This window comes from Cydia fagiglandana, chromosome Z (assembly GCF_963556715.1).
Source record: "Cydia fagiglandana chromosome Z, ilCydFagi1.1, whole genome shotgun sequence".
Lineage (NCBI taxonomy): Eukaryota > Metazoa > Arthropoda > Insecta > Lepidoptera > Tortricidae > Cydia > Cydia fagiglandana.
The window spans coordinates 10,901,937-10,923,219 of NC_085959.1; the positions used below are offsets into that span (position 1 = coordinate 10,901,937).

The 21,283-nt window shown below is 38.5% G+C and overlaps 1 protein-coding gene across 1 annotated transcript; it reads right to left on the reverse strand.

The window, feature by feature from the left end:
- Positions 1–4,622: 4,622 nt before the first annotated feature.
- Positions 4,623–19,327, reverse strand: LOC134678310 (dnaJ homolog subfamily C member 11). The gene is made up of 13 exons (XM_063536814.1): positions 19,148–19,327; positions 17,526–17,700; positions 16,285–16,366; positions 15,670–15,789; positions 15,190–15,317; positions 14,634–14,825; positions 13,466–13,679; positions 12,462–12,578; positions 11,515–11,706; positions 11,203–11,336; positions 10,541–10,689; positions 6,457–6,586; positions 4,623–5,436 (listed from the first exon to the last, which is right to left on the reverse strand). Exons 1-13 carry the CDS (start codon positions 19,214–19,216, stop codon positions 5,411–5,413), a joined length of 1,728 nt encoding a protein of 575 aa, XP_063392884.1. The 5' UTR covers positions 19,217–19,327; the 3' UTR covers positions 4,623–5,410.
- Between the last annotated feature and the right edge of the window lie 1,956 nt (positions 19,328–21,283).

Here is a 21,283-nt window from a genome sequence, read left to right on the forward strand (position 1 = left end):
ATTTCGGTTTTCCTATTAAGTATACTAACTTTGTTGGTCTGCAAAAACGTTTGATCCTTAATTTGATAGAAATATAATCAAGACCCATTGAAAAAATACCTGGATGATTTTTCCTCTGTGAATACAAATATTTTTCGTTTATCAGTAGTTACAAAAAGATAAGTAATACCGAGGCACCTGTTAAATCGACAGAGCCGTGAGGCCACACACGTACAAACAAGGGCGCGACCAAACATAGATTCGCCAAATGTCCCATGCAGCTGTATACGGAGTCTCCTAATAGTTCCATTATAGATGCAAGTTACCCCGCGATAAAATTAGCTTAACGATAATTTGACAGAGTGCCCATAAAGATGTTTATATTTTATTATTATTAACTTTTATTTATTTTTCTTGTATTCGGAGACGATCTCATCCAAAATAATCATCTCTCATGTAGTTCATTGTATCTCTAAAAGGCGGGTGAAATGATACGTTTCGAAAGAAGGACCGCAAAGTGGTTTAAACTCATTTGTACTACCTAGTCAATATATTATGAGTATGAGGCGCGAGCATTGATTTTCCCCTTGGAGCTAGTTTAACACCCGCGATGTCAAAAATGTTACATATATGTTAATTCAAACGAAAACATTTTTTTATTGAATTAATCCCGCTAGGGACACACAACACAAGAGACTAAGTAGGTCCGTACCTACCCTACATTTATATTATTTAGGTTAGGTTGCAGGATGACGTAATTTAACATCTCCCATAGGTAAGTACTTCAAACAATAACAAATAATTAATTCCATAGTTGTTAAATCACCTGCAAATTTTCCTGTAGGTTTTCCCGTATTTCCTTCAGGACCGCAATTTGACCGCATGTGCCACCGCATAGGTATTAGCGACCTCTGACCTAGATTTATTTCTTGGTGATTGTGCATTTATTTTGCGCGTCCACTTCGACACAATGGCGATCGAAGCACTAAATCGCTACTGAAAGTATTTAACTAAGTAGAAGTTCTGTAGAACTAGTAGAAGATATGTTTGTTTTTAGGGTTCCGTACCCAAAGGGTAAAACGGGACCCTATTACTAAGACTTCGCTGTCCGTCCGTCCGTCCGTCCGTCTGTCTGTCACCAGGCTGTATCTCACGAACCGTGCTAGCTAGACAGTTGAAATTTTCACAGATGATATATTTCTGTTGCCGCTATAACAACAAATACTAAAAATAGAATAAAATAAAGATTTAAGTGGGGCTCCCATACAACAAACGTGATTTTTGACCAAAGTTAAGCAACGTCGGGCGATGGTCAGTACTTGGATGGGTGACCGTTTTTATTTGCATTTTTTTCCGTTTTTTTTTGCATTATGGTACGCGGCGGAACCCTTCGTGCGCGAGTCCGACTCGCACTTGCCCGGTTTTTGCATCTTGTTAGAACCGATTAGCGCAATTGATATACAATATATGTATTTGCTACTATTGGCTACGTGCGAATAAGTGCATGGTGGGGTCAGATATATATATAGAGTCTGTGCGGAAAGAGAAGAGTCGTGGAATGTATGGGGCCCAATACTTACATTCCACAACTCTTCTCTTTCCGCACAGACTCTAACTCCGTATAAGATAAATAAAGTCTAAGAAAAAAACGTGCCTCGGAAATCAAGAAAAAGTCATTCTCGAATAGATGGCGCCATACCTTTGGCCTATTCTCGGCTAGATGGCGTTGACGACACCGTGTGATATTTAACAATTTTAACACATATCAGTGAAAGAATATGGGTCAGTATGGAACAATAAAAATGAAAAATCATTTATACGTACCTATGCATATTTTGATTAATTTATACATTTTCAATTTTATTTTAAGTTTTAATCGTGTGTCGATAGATGGCAGTAAATGTACCGTGAATACAAAATTTACTTTGGCAATAGCCCTCTATACTATCTATTCTCTTTGGTGAGGTTAAGTAAAGCGATATATTGCAGCGCATGCGGTGGTGAAAATTGGAACTAACGAAGAAATACAAGTTATATGGCTCCAAATGGAACTTTAATTTACGATTACCTACTCCTGAATTATTAATTTAAATTTTATGGTGTAAGCGACCATTGTAATCTGGATGGTGTTTAGCAAAAATGAGTCATCCCACATGCATTTTGCAATGGAATGTCAACTTTAAACGTCAAGTTTTTGAGTTGACATCTTATTGAAAAATGAATGTGGGTTAACACATTATTGCTTAACAGCATACTGTATGTAATGCTTAATATAACTAACGTATTTAATTTGATAATTATTGATGCCGTATTCGTGTAAATAGCTTTGCAAATGCCACATATTATGTGATATTTTTCTAGAAGTTAAGAATAGGTATAAGTTATCCTCAAAAGATCTGGACATACACCATAGCGGACTTATGTAGATCCATGGAAGAGATACAACCGCACCATACATTGTGTTGTTATAGCTTAAACGGATTTTTTCCGACAACATCGTTATATTTCAACTATTTTAAACAAAATCTTAACAAGTTATGTACCTAAACCTTCGTCGATAATCACTATTGATAGATGAAAATCGAGTGAAAATCTGTTCAGTAGTTTTTGAGTTTTGAAGTAGTTTTATATTTGCGGATGCTATGTTGGGTGACAGTCGTGCACGTAGCGAATTGCATTACGCGGCATTGAATATCTACACAGTAACATATAATTAAATAATAAGAAATACATTAGTAGAAAAAGGAGCTCCAAAGTGTGGTGACCGCGTATAAGGTAAGCAATTCTTGTGTAAAAGAGACGTACCTACAAACAGCAACTCTCCTAACCGTATAGGTACTTACTTTTGGCTTCTAACTGTACATCATACCTTATTAGTATTACCAAAGAGAATAGATAGTATAGAGGGGTCCTGTCAGAGTAAATTTTGTAGACACCGTAAAATTACTGCCATCTATCGACACACGACTAAAACTCAAAATAAACACGTAATCAGGTATCAAAAAAATGTGTATATATGGATAAATGATTTTATTATTTTTGTATCATTTTTACCCATGTTCATTCCCTGATATGTATGTGTTAAAATTGTTAAATATGAAACGGTGTCGTCACGCCATCTAGCCGAGGATATGCGAAAGGTGTGTGCGCCATCTATCCGAGAATGACTTTTTCTTGATTCCCGGAGCACGTTTTTTTCTTAGACTTTATTCATCTTATACGAAGTTATATATGTCTTTGGTATTACAAAAGGCATAAGGTCCACCGATGTACAGTTAACAGTGTGGGCGATGGTACTTACACACGCCCCTTAAACTTGTGTAATAGGGTGAAACACGCAGAAATAAAATGTTCATTTAATTTGTTCACTGTATCTTTATATAATTTTTCAAGTAATCAATAAACAAGTATTGATTTGATAATGCACCTCAAATATTCATATCTCAACAACATTTATTCGGGTCACATTACATAATAACTTATATACTGTAGTTTTAATGCCATCTACAACAGTGACTATCTAATACTAACACAATAGAGGATCAGACTATTATCGAAATGAGTAAGTATTACACATTGTCAAGCTAATTTGTACGGAGCGTTGATTTAGTTATAGCTAACTGATCAGTTTATTATCTTGCAATTTGCGGTTTATGAAAAGGAAAACAATATAATTAAATGTAGTTATTGTTTACTTAACCACGCGACACTTAATTACATTGGTATGGTATTTTACATCTTGTAACTAATCAGTAATCAATCGCTATGTTACGTAATAAAATCAAGATCATAATTTCATAGAAGTTTGACGTTTAATATTTTAAACGCCTGCACTGCGTGTGCTGTCAAAATCTGTGCAGACTTTTCTTGGTCTAACTCTAACAGGCTTTAAAACAGTCCTGCATAGTGCAAGATCTCTAGAACAGTCGTGGACATACATTTTTAGACAGTAATCTATAATAATCGATGTCACTGCCCGGTTTTTGACATTGTCGGCAGTAATGTCGTGCTGCAATACTGCCGCAGGAATGCTGCTGCAGTCTGAATCCTAACGACGTTATGATTGTTGACTACGTGTTATGTGACGGTACTCAGTTGCGACGGTGCCAACCCTAGCGGTAGCCACGCCCATACCACGCCTTTCGAAAGCACGTTCGGTATACTTAATAAACAGGGGTTTTGTTATACAGTGAATCTTCTGTACGTACTTACTTCTATTACTTATTCTGTGGTTTTAAGAACTTCATTCAAGTAACTGATTTCAACTATAAAATGGGACAGAAAAGTGGGAAAAAGCGGAGAAAATATTCACTTGGCGCGAACTTTTTTTACCTACACTTTTTTCTTCCGTTTGAGACTGTACTTTGACCTTACAATAGCTTCGGACTTACGGCATAGGAAATTCATCAAGGATCAAAAATTCTGCAAATTCAACCCCTATCATTATACAATAAAATTAGACGTCATAATGGGAAACATAATCCCTCTATGTACATTATAAAGGCCATAAATTTGTTTCCAGTGCGATGGTAAATATTCTCATTATATCCCCAATATTCCAGTCCCATTAGTACCGAAATTTTGTATGAAATGATGGCCTGTAAAAGGGTTAACATTGTGTACTATTAATAAAACATTTCAAGTCACGGTATTCTGTTTAATAACATTTACAAGGGATAATATGGAATGTTAACAAACGTTAGGTATCATACACACAGCAAATGTACATTCATTCCGAAATCTAGGAACCGCAAAAACTGAATCTAAAGCGCGGCTTCACTACACGAACTGCGCGCCGTATATACGAGCGCTTGAAATCAGCGCGGTAGATTAGTCCATGATAAAGTTCTATCGCCGAGCACGAAGAGTTCCATACATTGACTTTTATATTATGTTGCCTTCGCATATGTTTACGTGAGAAAAATATGGGTACAAGCTAAAGTACGAAACTCGTATTTATGTGCTCAGCAGCACACTGTATTCACTCTCGGATTTGCCCGCAGATTGGTCGCCAGCGACAAATCCAGTGTGCGAATAACTAGGTGTTGTGCAAAATCTAAACCGCTCCCTTTGGTCCTTTAAGCGTTATAAAAGCGTCCGTTACCGTGTCATCAGTGTCATCACTGAGATGCCTGGCATTTTCGAGCATTTTCCACAACATCGTACGGGTTTTCACATTATTATCACAAGATGGCGCAGTCTTTTTAATTCGAAAATAAAAGCTGCCACAGTGGTGGTTGAGACACTCGAAGGTATTCAGTATTCACTATCAGGTTTAAAAGAAAAGACCTCGGGGCCTATCTTTGGTTGAAATTTAGTGGATTTTGTTAGAGCTCAGTAAATTAAGTCTATACATTTACATTTTATGATAGGATGAACGCCGGACTCTCACTCGGCGTTGTAGTTAGCACCTGCTCCTCGACTTTAACCTTCAGGATCTGTTCTTTATCCGATGATCTGAAACAATTAGAGTTCATGAGCTTATAGATCGTTTGAATTTAAAAAAATAAAGAAAATACAGGTTGAAAAGTTTTTTACCAGCCATACTCTGCGTAGTGACTTTATAGGTCACACTAAACAACTTATAGCATGGGGCTAACGCAGAAATCACGAAAAAAATTGCCTGTACCACAGAAATCAGCGGCATCACATCAGCAGGAATGTGTGAAACTACGAAATATTATTCGCGATTTCGGCATTGATCCCACAATAAAAGTTGTTCAGTATGACCAACGCAGAGTATGACTGGTGATTAAAATTTCACCCTGTACTGTAGATATGATTTTTTTTGTAATTTTTTTATTTAATTTGGGCTTGACAGTGTTTAATTCTTTTATGCCTTAACATAAATAAAAAAGCTAAATATTTAAATCACGCCGATCAATCGTATGCATGTAATATTGACTTTATAATTATTAGAAAAAGGTAGAAAATCAAATGTATTAATAGCCATCTGTCGTGAACAAGCCTAAAGATTTTACCAGCCATTGTACGGTTTAAAGATAAATATCTGGGAGACCGAGCTATGCTCGGCAAACATAAAAACTCAAAAATGCGTGTTTTCCCAGAGACACAGAATAAATAATAGTACTAGGTACAGGTGACTCGCTCTCTAAGAAAACGCGTCTGTTACGATCAGCACAGATATGGCCGCTAGGTGACGACAGCGCCACGCGCGGCTTATGGCTTTCCCCAAAATTGGGGTGAAAAGGATGTACTTTTAGCTACCTGTAGCAAAGCGACGAATTCGCAGAGTGAGCCACGCCTGCCAGAGATAAGACCTAGCTAGATCGATTATTCGGCTCCGAAAACCCCCATATAGCAAATGTCATGGAAATTGTTAGAGCCATTTCCGAGATCCCCGAAATATACCTATACATATAAATAAATAAATAAATATACAATAATTGCTCGTTTAAAGCTATTAGATAACATTATGGTTTCATATAAAACAGCCAAGGCAGTGGGATTACTTACTGTTGCGAGGCAAAACAACTGCCTGACTGTCCGCTACGGTGCAGCAGTGCAGATTCTTGTGGAAGCTGTATTGTATGGTGAGATGCTTCTCCTCGCCCACGCACGGGTCGAAGAAACCGGCCAGGTCCGCCTGTGGTACAACCAAACATTATGTACAGTAAACAAACTAAGATCAGAGATATACACGGTGTAACATGAGTAAACCGAATAATTTTAACAGCGTATTCCTTATCATATTTAGAGACAAAAATGTTCTATAAACTTTATTGATATTCGCCTAGTTTCCTAGATATTATTAATTTAAAAAAAAAACAAGTTTTTATTGTTACATAGTGTAAAAGGTATTTTTGATGGTGATGTTGCTGCTATGGGACGTAGTCTACATATCCTTATTGATAGATGTCATCTATCAAGATGTCAAAAAGTGACAAGTAACACTTTGCAAAAAGTAGGTTCTACGAAAAAAAATGTAAAAATCAATTTTAAGTGACAAGTTTACCAATAACATTTATTTTTTTATGTACAAATACATTAAAAAAAATTAAAAACACAAATAAGTGAAAAAAAATTTTTTTGGCGACATTGACCTAAACTCGTATTAAATTTTTTACTTCTTTTGACCTCAGAAATGCGTGGTTAGAATTATTCGGTTTCCTCATGTTACACCGTGTATATAACTCCGTATTAAGATAAATAAAGCCTAAGAAAAAAACGTGCCTCGGAAATCAAGAAAAAGTCATTCTCGAATAGATGGCGCACACAGCTTCGGCCTATTCTCGGCTAGATGACGTTGACGACAGCGTTTGATATTTAACAATTTTAACACATATCAGTGAAAGAACATGAGTCAGTATGGAACAATAAAAATTAAAAATCATTTATCCGTAAACATATTTTGATTAATTTATACATTATCAATTTTATTTTAAGTTTTAATCGTGTGTCGATAGATAGCAGTAAATGTACCGTGACTACAAAATTTACTTTGACAATAGCCCTCTATACTATCTTTTCTCTTTGCTAAGACCAATATACTAACAGATATACTCCTAGTGACCCTCAGTGGACCTTGTCATTGCAGTAAGGTGTGTGAATATGAATTTTGCCTGTATTTAACCTCGTAACCTATCTAATTTAAAACATTTTCAATAGGGGATATTAGGCAAAGCTCTGCGTAGGTGTGGCACCATTAGCACATACAGTAAACAAACCTCATTGACATCATTAATGACACATCACACGTCACGTCAATCACATGGCCTACCGCGGAACACAACAATCGAAACTTCGGTTTCTGCCTCTCTATCACTCTTGCTCATTCGATCAAAAGAAAGGTAGATAAAGAAATCCCGACTTTCGCGTTTCGCGTTAGACCACCTGTAAACAAACCGCCTTGGTGGTCATATTGTAATGGAAAAATATTTAGATAACAAAATACTTCTATGAAGCCGGACGGGCGATTAAATCTGTGTCTCGAATAGTGTCGATGGACTGTCAAGTTGGCAGCGATTCCGTGTTGCCAGGGAGATAGGTCTGAATCCCTTCGAAACCAGTTCGATCGACAACTAGTTCTTACCAAAATAATTATTATCATTCTCCATGAACGGGTAGGAATGTATAGATTGTCGAGTCTTCCTTTCCCTTTCTTAAAAAATATCATACCGTGCTTGTCCAGCAGCGTTTACCACGCTCTGTTCTAATTTCCGTATTTAGAATTTCACGTCAGTTTTGTTAAATGCCTTGGGATTGTAACCCTGGCAACATCGAAGAGGAGGCACCGAGGGGAGAGTGATTCGGCCATTTTGGTACTTGGGTTTTCTTCCCCGACCTAGCCGGGCTCGGCTTTATTTATTTATTTATTTCAGCCTTTATACGTCCCACTGCTGAGCACAGGCCTCCTCTCGAGCGCGAGAGGGCTTGGGCTATAGTCCCCACGCTAGCCCAATGCGGATTGGGGACTTCACATACACCTTTGAATTTCGCTCGCTTCGCTTTTCGGGCTCGGCTTTATATTAAATAATTGGGACAACGTTCTCATCTTTGGTAAGTAATCTTACATTCGTTTGTGAAGACCGTGAAATTCGGAATCTGTGTTGGATTATGCGATTATTGACGTGAACCGTTTATTTCAGCCTGCCCTCAGGTGTACCTTGAGGTTAACCGCCAGAGTCGGAGCTATTGGAACCTCCGGCCATCTGGTCGAGAGAGAGCCGTCGACTGTCGCTACAGTGCAGCTAAGCCTTTCACTACTTTTTCCTAAACTGCGATTTTGGACTATTCACCTTTTAGTATTAACTATCCAATAGCGCAATCGACCAAGTATCACCAACAATAATTAAAACCCGGTTAGATAAATATAAATTTAGTTTACTATCAATAAGTCGTTAAGTAGTGTTTAAGCTCAAAAGTGTAAACTTAACCAGGCCGGCAATTAAATTGTACCTGTCCACTATCGGGTTGTTTGTTTTATCCCCTTCAGGACCCTTAGTTTAAAAATAAAGTATTACAATATTGAAAACTTCAACTGTCAAAAAACTGTTTAAGTATGTATAAGTTACTCTATGGTTTACTAAACAAATCAGTGCTGCACTCTGGCGGCAGAATATTGCAGTAATACTCCCTATTGGAGCAGAGTTGCATATCTTTTGTTTCGTTCGGTTTCAGGACAAAAGAAATTCAACCATATTTACTTCACTATGGATTTCAAATTTAACTGGCAATTTTTTGAGCATTAGGCTCACTTGGACCATTCCACTAATCCGGGGTTAACCGGTTAAACCTGGAGTTGCCATGGTTACCAGTACAATTTGACACTATGTTAACAGTTTAACCAGTTAACCCCGGGTTAGTGCGATGGTGCAAGTGGGCCTTAGAGGATTAAAATAAATTATTTTACGCTATGCAAGAAATTTAGGGGCTCCAGCCCAGGGGCCCAGGGGTCCATAAATTACGTCATGGATTTTAGACGGTTTTGACCCCCCTCCCCCCTCCCCATAAAATCATCCAATAATCATGCTTCTAATGACCCCGTTTCCTCCTACGTCATGTTACCGTCATCCGATGTCCAGAAATGCCCCCCCTTAATTTGAAATGACGTAATTTATGAATAGCCCCTTAGCAACAAAAATAATTATAAAAACGTAAACAGCAGTAATTTTTTCAGACAATTTCTATTTAATAAGTCGATTAGAACTATACAGAGTAAATTACTTGACCGTAACGTCACGTGCCCTGTTGACGTGTGACAGACTTACAGACAGACACACAGACAGAGTTACTTTTTATTTGCCGTTTCGTATGCGCCTAAAGTAAACATTACACAACGTATAACTACCCTCCAGCTAGCGATTTTAAGGTGTAACATTAGTTATAATATAAATCGTTCGTTTTGTAGCTGGCCTTCCGTTGTCTATTGAAAATAAAAGCGCACGTGCTACTTACCTGCACATAATTGACCGGTTTAACCGGTTATTGAATTACGAATCTATGGTAATTTAAATAAGATTCAAAATGAACTAATGGATAAATATTTATTATTTTATTTTGCGAGGCTGTGTGTGGTCCGTCTACGATTACTAAGTGCCGGCGAGTCGAACGCTACAGAACCAGTCCAAAATGTGTCATCGAGATGCGTAACAAATGCGCGTTATCGGAGAGTGCACTTACATTGGTTTTTTGAGCGTTAGACTAGCCCGCGCTCAGGTGCCAAATAGAATTATACGCCAATGACCGACCCATTTTTAGGGTTTCGTACCCAAAGGGTAAAACGGGACTCTATTACTAAGACTCCGCTGTCCATCCGTCCGTCTGTCACCAGGCTGTATCTCACGAACCGTGATAGCTAGACAGTTGAAATTTTCACAGATGTATTTCTGTGCCACTATAACAACAAATACTAAAAAGTACGGAACCCTCGGTGGGCGAGTCCGGTTTTCACTTACGATAGCCAAAGAGTTATCCGTAAAGGGCCAGCTTGAAAGCTAACGACTATACGTAGGTAATTAGTTTCAAGGATGGGATAGCCGAAAATCAATATGGCATTTTTTTTGGAACAGCAAGCTGCACGGATGTTAGCTGTCTTTACCTTGCTCGCCTCCAGCAGCTCCAGCCGCGAGTCCTTTACTAGGCACTGCACGGGTATCGTCACGTCGATGACTTCGCTGTAAGCAGTCGGTGACTCGGGCGAGGCCGCGTCGCCCGTCGGCTCGGCTTCAACCTCGTGGCTTGAAGCTCCTGATCAAAATTAACAATATATGAAACTATAAATACATTTTACGACAAATATAGTCTAAGTCTTGTCGAAAAAAGAGTCGTGGAATGTAATGTGCCCCATACATTCCACGACTCTTCTCTTTCCGAACAGACTCTGAAACCCCGGCCTTCATTAACCCTTCTTATGTCCAAGCACTGATCAGTGCGCGTGAATTTAAATCCATTGTTTGATATAATAGGTTTAAATTCATTACTATACCACCCTAATACGCTAAGTAGATGACCCATCAAAATGTATATTTGGTTATTTGAAATAACATATAACCAGAGTTTTAAGAGTGACCCAGGAGACTGTAACCATGGCAACAAGTGACAAGAGAATATTGATTCACCCTCAAGCATACTAAAATTACTTATGGCAGGGGTCTGCAAACTTTGCTTTGCCGGAACGCTGTCCAACGGACGGCGGGCCGGATCAAAACGCTTCGCGGGCCGGGGTTTGGAGAGCCCTGACTTAAGGCAATTTTTTCATACCTGCAGGTAACTTCCCGTACAAAGCCCTCAAGATGACGAGGCCCTTTTTCTTCTCCTCGTCGCTCCGTATCCTCGAGTAGGTCTCCCGCATCAGTTCCACCGTCGCTCGCGCTTGCCGCTGCATTTCTTGTAACCTGGTGAATAAAATTATTGCAAACTTTCATGGATTTCATTTTACTCGCAATACTAAAGGCTCGTCTCGTACGGAGTGCGAAGTTGCAGAATTCATGGGATTTAATTGATAAAATATTTTTTAGGTTTAAAAAGGCGGAACAAATTTGCTCTCAAATCAAAATTCCAGTTTCAACTTACCTTTCAAAGTTAGCCTCCATAGATCTCTGCCGCTCCCTTTCTGACCGCTCCCTCGCTATAGGGTCCAGTACTAATTTCTTGAGAATTAGCCATGAGACCATGGGCACCACTGTGGCGTAGAAGACTGGTGATGGCATCACTTCTTCGCACAGGTGTATGGGGACCACTATCGTCTGTGTTGAACACGTCCATCTAGAAAAATAATAAACAATGGGGTTGGCCGGTCGAAGTATTTAGCAGATGGCGCCAGCATAGATTGCCCTGTCAATCCCTAGAATGGGCAATTTTTTTGTTTTTGAATGGTATTTTATGCCCAGGGCCGTGTTGCATAATAAACTACAACTAATATTACAAGCGGAACTCCTTTTCTAACTTCACTTATTAGAAAAGAAGTTCTGCTTGTAATATTCGTTGTAGTTTATTATGCAACAGTGCCCTCGATGCCGGCTTTAAGCCATATCTCATAGAAGAAGAGGCAAGCTATGAGGGCGCCATCTATGCAAAAGTCTCTCGCACATTTCTGAATACGATATACGTGTTGACTGATGTTACTAACCCAGGGGTCGGCAAACTTTTTAGAAAAAGAGCCAAATGCAGCAAAAATTTGCATAAAAAGAGCCACAGGTGTTGTTTTCAGTTAGTGGTCTAAGAACTCTGTAGTGTTTGCGCCGACTCCTGTACTGACCATAGACTAGCCACAGGCTGGATCCCACAGGACGGATATCGGGGCATACGAAGACTAAACGCAAATGCGGGAAGTGTGCAATGGATCTCTTATAAGCTTATAAGCTAGTGAATAATAGTATTTTATACAATCGTGTTTAATGGAGAGCTTTTCAGTCGAGTCCCGTGTTAAGGATACGAAGCCGAGTGAAGCTTGCTGAGTGGCCGTATGGGGTACGAGATTGAAGACTGACTATATCACTATTGTATATAAATATACTAACTTGAGCTTGAGGATGACGCCGCTGGGAACGCCGAGCATGACCGCAGCCGACACGCTGCTGTTTTTAGACACCTTTTTCTCGGCCCCGTACTCTGCTATGGCGCCGAAGGTACCGAGTCTGTAGAACAACACCAATTTTACATATCATCGTTGACATAATAAACCCTATTCCAACGACATAAGGTGTAGCAAAAGAGAAAATTCCTAATTGCAAATGCATTGCTGAGTTGCGGAGACCATTTCGGCTTCACATTTCTATTTCTTCTTTGAATTGTTCTTTGATATTTTGTATGAATAAATGATTTCTACTCTACTTTAGTTCTATATTCATATAGTAATTCGTTTTATATAGTAATTCGCATAGGCAGTTGAGTAAAATCAGTGGCGGATTTGCGGTATTTCCCACCCTAGGCCCCAGGCCCTGTAGCCGCCTCTTCTTTAGCACCCATCATATTGACTACATTTTGAGTTACTTCTTGATATTATCAGCGAATTTTTGTCACAGTTTGCCGCCCCTAATATCTTGGTGCCCTAGGCTCAGGCCTACTGGGTCTTAAGGAAAATCCGTCACTGAGTAGAATCGCATTATACACTTCTTAACTTCTGAGCCTCTAGCATTTAGTGGTCAATTGCACAGGCAGTGTCAAATATATTGTAGCAGCTAGTGGCCAAATAGTTCTTCACACCGTACTAAATAATTACCTATGGTGTAACGAACTATTTGACCACTTTTGCAGCTTTTATATATTAACCGCTAGCTGTACGTATTTAAATCAAAACTACATTGAGGCTACTCATAAATTACGTCATTTCAAATTAGGTCTGGACATCGGATGTTGGTAGCATGACATAGGAGGAAACGGGGTCATTCGAAGCATGATTTTAAGATGATTTTAGAGGGGGGGGGGAGTCAAAAAACGTCAAAAAAGATGACGTAATTTATGGACAGCCCCATTGCAGGCTCGCCAGTTGACGTTTTTGGCAGTGAAAGGGTCGATAACTTACTTCAACGCCAAGCGCAGTTTCATATCGTGCTGTGGCATCTTCCTCATGATGTTGAAGGAGATGAACGAGTGTGGGTTGCCGAGCTGGATGGCCGTGTTGGTGTGGTACTTCTCCGAGTCGCGCACGTATATGGACGTCATGGAGGACCCGCCCTGCCCGCCGGCGCGGTACGTCAGGTAACCGACCGAGTGGGCGTCCAGTTGGAGCGCCATTGCTGTATATAAGGGTTTTTTTGGTTATCTTTTATGTCCCTGGCAAAAAAGAGTAGATATTAAAAAGTTGCAACACTGTAGTGTCGTCCCGTTCTCGTATATACATTGATTTAAAAGGGACGACACTACACTGTTGCCAGTTTTTAAATTCCACTCTTTTTTGCCAGGCTATATGTGGTGTAGAACCCCGATTAATATACAGTCAGCATCAAAAATAGTGGTTCTAAAAAATAGATTACCAAAAAGAAGTGTCTCTACATGTAGAACAATTAGATTGTGACAGATAATTGTTAACGCGAATCGTAGAGATATAAATAAATAAATAAATAAAATAGCCTTTATTTACAGAACAGAGAATAGAATATAGTTGCACTTTATCTCTCTATTATCTCCCATCTTCTGTATTCTTTGTCTGCTTGCCCTTCGGCAAAGGCCTCCTCCAACCTTTTCCACTCTCTCCAATCTAATGCCACTCTGCTCCAGGTATTTATTTTATTCAATGCAAGTTCAAGTTCGGTCAAGTTTTCATCTGAATTCAGTGTTCTAGCATTAAGGGTTGCGAAGTACATTTTTGCTCTGGTTTCAATTTTTGTAATGTTGTCCGATCGGGTAACTAGAGTTTTTTCTGATATTCCTTGTTTTTGCTTGCGTTTACTTTGATTAATTTAATTATTATTTTTGTTTAATGGTGGAGGGTTTTGGTCTGACTCCCCACGATGACCAGTCGGCAGTCGTAGAGATATATATCTCTGTTTCGAAAAGTATTCCTGGGTGGCAGACGCTGCTATTAATTTTCTCAGGAATTTCCCAGTCGCTTTTTAGTGGCATACCAAAACATCCAAAAAAAACTAGTTCCCTTCGGTTTCGAAGATGGCGGATCTTTGTAAAAATATTTTAGGGGGTTGTTAATTGGACCTCGACAAGACAGTGACAATGCTAGAAAGATGATGACGTACTTGAGACAAGACTAGGCACGATTCCCCTCGGCGTGAACTGCATGACAGTGCCGCAGTTGACGAACATCAGCCGGGATAGGGTACGGAACATTTTGAAGCCCAGGAGTGGTCCATTGCCTATCCCGAACTCGAACTCCGTCCAACCCTTCTCGGAGCTAAGGTGGCGGTTGCTTAGGTTCACGGAACCGGTACCTGAAAAAAATAAGAACAACGGGTTACACTCCGGGAGTGCCGGCAGAAGTGAAAACTCAATGGCATTGTAACAGTTTTTCGATCAGGTCACGTGTCCGTCTTACGAATTTTCAATCTGTCGAATCTGTCGGTCACGTGACCTGTCGCGAATTCAACATTTTTTCCCCATCACTAAAAGTACACAGCGCCGCTAAAGAAGTTCTCACTTTAAAAATGTAAGCTGTTTTATAAACATCCTTGATGTTCTGAGATGAAAGGGATAGTAAAAGGTTAAAGGTATAGTATTCCTGGTGATGACAGCTGTTACCATTCCCAGGCTATGTAAATAATATTAAAATGGTCTGAGGAGAATCTGCATTCTTACCGATTCCGTTCTGTGTTGATATATTCCCTGAGAGTGTCATGGTGTCCCTCAAAGTTATGGGCGAATCTATAGATTGCTGGATGGTCATGCCTGATACCTCTATATTCGGTAGGATATTTGATTCTTCTCTGTAGACAAAACAATATAATGTAAGTACATCATAGGCGCTAATGTCTATCACAGAATAACATAAAATACAAGCAAAACGTTATATGTATTAATAAAGTAACACAACAATTTCCAGTAAATTACGTTTTCTAAGAATCAGATTTTCTGATGAGATGATCGAATCAGCCACAAAAATCGAAGCATTTTCCAGAATCAGAAATTATGAAGTTCAATAAAATAATGTAAGTATTAGAAGTCCAATCCAATTATGATGGAAGTGTATGAATGGATTGACAGAATGCGTAGAGCATAGTTCCGTACAGTCTCGGTTGCAAACCCACTACCTAAACTACCATCTGATTTAGTACTCACATGATTTCATATTCATCGTAATATCTCATAAACATATCTGTAGCGTTGACTGAGAGTGTGATGGTGCCGCGAGGATTCGCGCTCTGTTGCAACCTCCGCTCCTCTCGCTCGCGCTTTAACCTGTCACAAAAGAAGCAAGTTTAGGATTCGACCCATAGAAGGTAGGATCCTATAAAAGTGCTATACGCGTGCCTCCGTCAGGGACAAAACATACGCAATGCGACACTATGATTGCTCGAATTTATTTGTTGCCCACCATAATACATACTCAATTTATGGTGGGGAGATGTCACTCGGGCGCCACGTCACCGAAGTCTCAAAAATGAAATTGAACTTTATGCATATGCACTTAGGTCTATGTTGCTTTGCGGTATGTGACCGATTAATCCGTCTATGGCGTTGGACCTGCGGTGCGGATATATATGTCTTTGAATTCGCTTACATTCTAATGCTAAAAAAAAGAACTATAGACAGGGGAATCTTCCGGGGCGCGAGGGGCGAGGGGTGGTCGCTGCCCGATCCGCTGCACCCGAGCTGCATACATCGCCATTATTATTAGCTCGGTACAAAAGTTTAACCGACCCATGTATATATTAGTATGAGGTTTGTACTTACCTTTCATATTCTTCTCTAATTTCTCTAGGTGTTCGCGTCCGAAATATAACCTCCCAGCCATCTACTTCCAAACCTCTTTTACCTGTCAACAATTCAAATATTATTAAGATTTCAACTACAGTAGTAAAGTACAACAGCCTCATACCATCGCCCACACAGTCTATCGGTGGACCTTATGCCTTTTGTAATAAGGTCCACTCATGGACAGTTAGGGGTCATCCATTAATTACATCACACGTTTAGGGGGAGGGAGGGGGTCAAGAAAATGTGACATATTGTGACATGGGGGAGGGGGGAGACACAAACTTTGTGACGTCACTTTAACTTCATCAGTAAACGAAAATTTATTTAAATTATTTTATTCGCTATACATTTAAATAACAAGTTTTTAAAACGATAATCGTTTTTATTCGTTTAATTTTCTTTCCTAAGCAGTTTTGGGTTATAAAATTACTAATATTTATATCGTCAAAAATATTTTGATAAAATATTAATAATATTAGGCGAAAGCGTATAAAAATTGTGACGTCACTCTAGGGGGGAGGGGTTTGCCAAATGTGACCAAGTGTGACAAGGAGAGGGGGAGGGGTCAAAATACCTAGAAATTCGTGTGACGTAATTAATGGATGACCCCTTAAGAGTGTTGCTGTTTGTACAGATTCTTATATAAAACTATATCACAACCTCATTTAAGTGTTAAAACATATAAGTAGAACAACATAATCTCCACAATATAACAATTTTAAAATATAAATTAAGTTTTGATATTTGAAACAATTAAAGTAGACAGATTTTATGATAATTGTATAGCTATATTACTGATTTAATATACTACAGTTTTATAAAAACTGTTTCTATAATAGTTATGACAAAAAAATGATCTTACTAGGCTTTATTTAATAGGGTTTAGATTAATTACCTTTTTATTTGAATTAGCAAATTTAAATTTATTAAATATGTCTGAACTCTATAATCCCATTTTTCAGATTAGAAATTTTATAAACTCAAAAGTACTGGTATCTTTTTTCTCCATAATTGAATTTCAGTAACTGTGCACTAAATTAGTGTTATTTACATATTATTGCACCATAATATTAAATGTCATGGGAACCCTGGCATTTCGGAAGAAAAACGTGTGGTAATTACGTTTTTCTTCCGAAATGCCAGGGTTCCTTTTAAGTTTAGAAAAATTCTAATCTTAAAAAAACAGAGTATAGGACATAATATCTGGTTATGCTTACCTAACGTATCATATATAGCTCTCTTGTGGTTATCGGATAGCACTTCATAAGCCTCCTTAACCTTGTTGAAGATCTGCTCTGCCCATTTCTGTTTGTTCGGATCTGTGCTGTGCTTGTCGGGATGGAACATGCGGCTGAACCGCCGGTATGCACTGTTGATCTCATCTGGTGATGCCTGTTATAACATATATGTGACATTACATGTTGGGCAAAGGTACCTCATGGAGGTTGGTGCTTATTATTTACGATGGTACAATACTATTGCGGTGCTACATAACTGCAATAAGGTACCTTTCCTCGTGGAGTTTCATATATGGGTGAGAGCCAAACTGCCGAAGCCAACTTAAGATTTTTAAGACATTCAGTGCCGAAAATTCGATTTCGTTCCCAGGCCAGATGATGTGATAGTTGGGATCGTGGTACTACTTTGTAGCTTTATATGTCGAAATTGTATTGGCCTGGCACGGACGTCTTGTTTGGCTGGGTGGCAATGAATGTGTTAAGGGAGCCATAGCAATATATTCAGTGAAATGTATAGCTTATAAAATGCCATGTAATTAATTTAAATAAATCAAGAATATATATTTTGACTAATTTGTGAAGTGTGTTGAATAACAGGTGTGCAGGCTCCTTATATTAATGGTTATACATATAATATGGAAACTACTTCATATGTGGTTATGATGTAGAAGTGAAATGACACTTCACACTTGGAAATCTTAGCTACATCATCATCTCAGCCATAAGACGTCCACTGCTGAACATAGGCCTCCCCCTTGAGGGGGGGTGAATGCCATAATCGCCACGCTTGGCAGGTGGGTTGGCGATCGCAGTCGAGTACACCGTATTTGAGGGACGCTGCTGCCCGTCCACCGGTGGTCTTGGACATAGTTTAAGGACATAACCGGGTCCGCTTAGGTACATAATATAAATATAATTGGTCAAACCAATTTGTCAGTAAGAACCAGGAAAACTATACTCATGATTTTCTTTGGGTGCTAGTACTAATGTACGACAAAGATAGTATGATTCTTTCTGTCTATGATTGAAATGAGACAGTCCATTGACAAACTATATTTAAAGTAGGTCAAGGACTTAGGAAATAAAATCTTAGTCCAGAATGTAATAGTAATGCTCTTTCAATACAATCACAATGTCAAAACAAGTATCAAGACCAAACCTCGTGGAAACAATTTCAAGTCGAATTTTCGTTTCTTTAGTAATCTCATGAACTCATGACATGATATGGAAAGCATTACCAAACATGTACTAAGTTCACCGCATGATGTGAATTTTAAAGTTGCAAATAATGAGACATGGATGCTGGGTTATCACTGTTGCAATAATATAGCCTTAATGTTGTTTTATCTAACCGTAAATAGCATATCATCGCCGGTTCTAACCTTAAATTACGTGACACAATATCACGTTCATTTTGACTAAGTCCGCAATAAATATTATACCTAAACTACTGGATCTACAATTCCTAATAGTTGTGTAGGACAACAAAATGAGTTACTTACGAGAATTTGTTTGCTTAGGATCAAATTTGACGTTATATAATAATGTTAATCAAAATAAGTAAAATCTCTGACGAAATACACATGCAATAATATAATTACCGTCTTGGAAACATTCAGCAACTGGTAATAATTTTCTTCCATCAAAATACTATCGCCTTCTTCATCCATTTTAAATAATTTAAATTAAAAATTAAAAACCTAAAAAAATTCAATCCCTGGATATTGAGATAGTTAATTTCTTCTACTGCCGCTCTGACAGCGGCGTCGCCAGTGTCGTATAGAAAAGCGCAAGCCATAGAGAAAATGTAAAGCTCGGCTTAAACTTTATCCAACATATTTACGCCTTTTGACACGACCCAACACAAAAAAATAGAGTTAGACCAAGAAAAGTCTGCAGCGATTTTTATTGCCCACGCAGTGCAAGTGTTATTTATACGTCTTAATATAATTTCATGAAGTTCGACGTTTAAAATAAGACTTACACTGCGTGGGCTATCAAAATCGCTGCAAACGTTTCTTGATCTAACTCTAGCGTATTACCATTTATGGTTTTTATCTATATTTTACCACATATTATTTACCATTCTTAACTTTATTAAATTATTATCTTTGTCCATCGATCCCTACTTTAACATTATTTTATTTATTTTATCCCGGAAATCATTCCTCGAGGGTATAAAAAGGGAGGTTATCGATGGGATTAACGATGGAAGTGGGATATGAAAGTACCGTACTTTTTACCCGACTACGGCAACGCAAAAGGAGGGTTATGATTTTGACCGGTATGTATGTGGGTATGTATGTATGTTCATTTGTTCCCTCATAACTTCTAAAGTACACATTATAATTTGACGAACGATATGTCATTCGAATCGTCTTATAGTCGCACCAATAAAAGTCTGCAGCGGATTTGATAGCCCATGCAGTGGAAATGTTATTTATACGTCATAATTTCATAGAAGTATGAGTATTATATTCTTTGCTTTTTACGGTCTAACTATGATTCCACACAGACGAGGTTGTGAGCATTCACTAGTATTCCCATAACTAAATTTATATATTTATTTACATAAATTTAAAGCCTATACACGTCCTATCTTTGCATCACTGACTTAAGTGAACTACATTTCACCTCAATCAGTTATAGGTCAGTAAATGCTCGGAGTAATTCACAACGGAGACGCCATGTCTAAAATTTTCGGTACAAAATAGTCTGCCGTTTTTTGCGGGGGAGGGGCACATCAAATGTATAGGTACGTCAAGTCAGATAAACGTCAGTCCATACATATGGTTGACATGTGGTTGACCATTGGCCGCCTTTTTTCGACAGAGGGGAACGCCTGTTAATGGCGGCTCCATTGTTAATTACTCCGAGAGTAAATGAATGCTCAAAAAACGTTGTAGAGGGAAATGCTAGGAACACAATTTTTGACTCCGTAACTTTGTTTAGACTAGTTAGGAGGTGAACATATCAAAAGTCTCCGGCTGTAGCCCCGGTGTTGCGGGGTAGAGGGGGGTAAGAAGGTCGGATTTTTCGGTTTTTCATTGATATCTTGGAAACTTTGCATCTTAGCGACATGACTACTAAGACAAACCGAAAGCTCATAAAATTAGTTACAAGTTTTATCTAGTCAAGTTTTTCGATATCTTGAATAGTTTTTGAGATACCCGCTCTTGAAAGTTTATTTAGGGATTTTAATTTTATCTTGATATCTACATCAGTGATGCTGTTAGGCCATGTTTGGTATCATTTTTGTATAAATCGGGGGTGCTGAATTCATTTATGGTATCACATTGACACTATTCCGAAGTAAAACCAAAATTGTAAAAAAAATATATTTTTAAAAATCCCTCTTCACGCTTAAACCGCTGAACCAATTTCGTTGAAATTTTGTATAGAAATAGTTTCAGTCTCGACACAGGACATAGGATGGTTTTTATAATCAAAAGCATCTTTTGAGGATGTGAAAAGTGGGGTGGAGGTTTGTATGAGGAGTCAATAACCGCTGAACCGGTTTAGGTGAAATTTAGGATGGTATACATCTGTGATTTAGATGAAAATGATACCTAACATGACTTCAAACTTTACCTTAAGCAGTATTTACCTCAGGAATTCAGTTTCGTCGACGAAGTTGAATTCCCCCATACTCCATTTCACAACTTTAAAGGATGATTATTGAGATAAAAAGTATCTTATGTCCTGTCTTGGGACTCGAAATATCTGTATACCAAATT

What these genes read in the sequence shown, in the direction of transcription:
- LOC134678310 (XM_063536814.1), bottom strand. Translation starts at nt 19,216, where the DNA reads ATGGATGAAGAAGGCGATAGTATTTTGATGGAAGAAAATTATTACCAG. An exon ending in CGTGCCTAGTCTTGTCTCAA is followed by an intron (nt 13,680 to 14,633) that starts GTACGTCATCAT and finishes CCTTATATACAG; the next exon opens with CAATGGCGCTCCAACTGGAC. An exon ending in AGCTGCTGGAGGCGAGCAAG is followed by an intron (nt 6,587 to 10,540) that starts GTAAAGACAGCT and finishes GTTGTACCACAG; the next exon opens with GCGGACCTGGCCGGTTTCTT.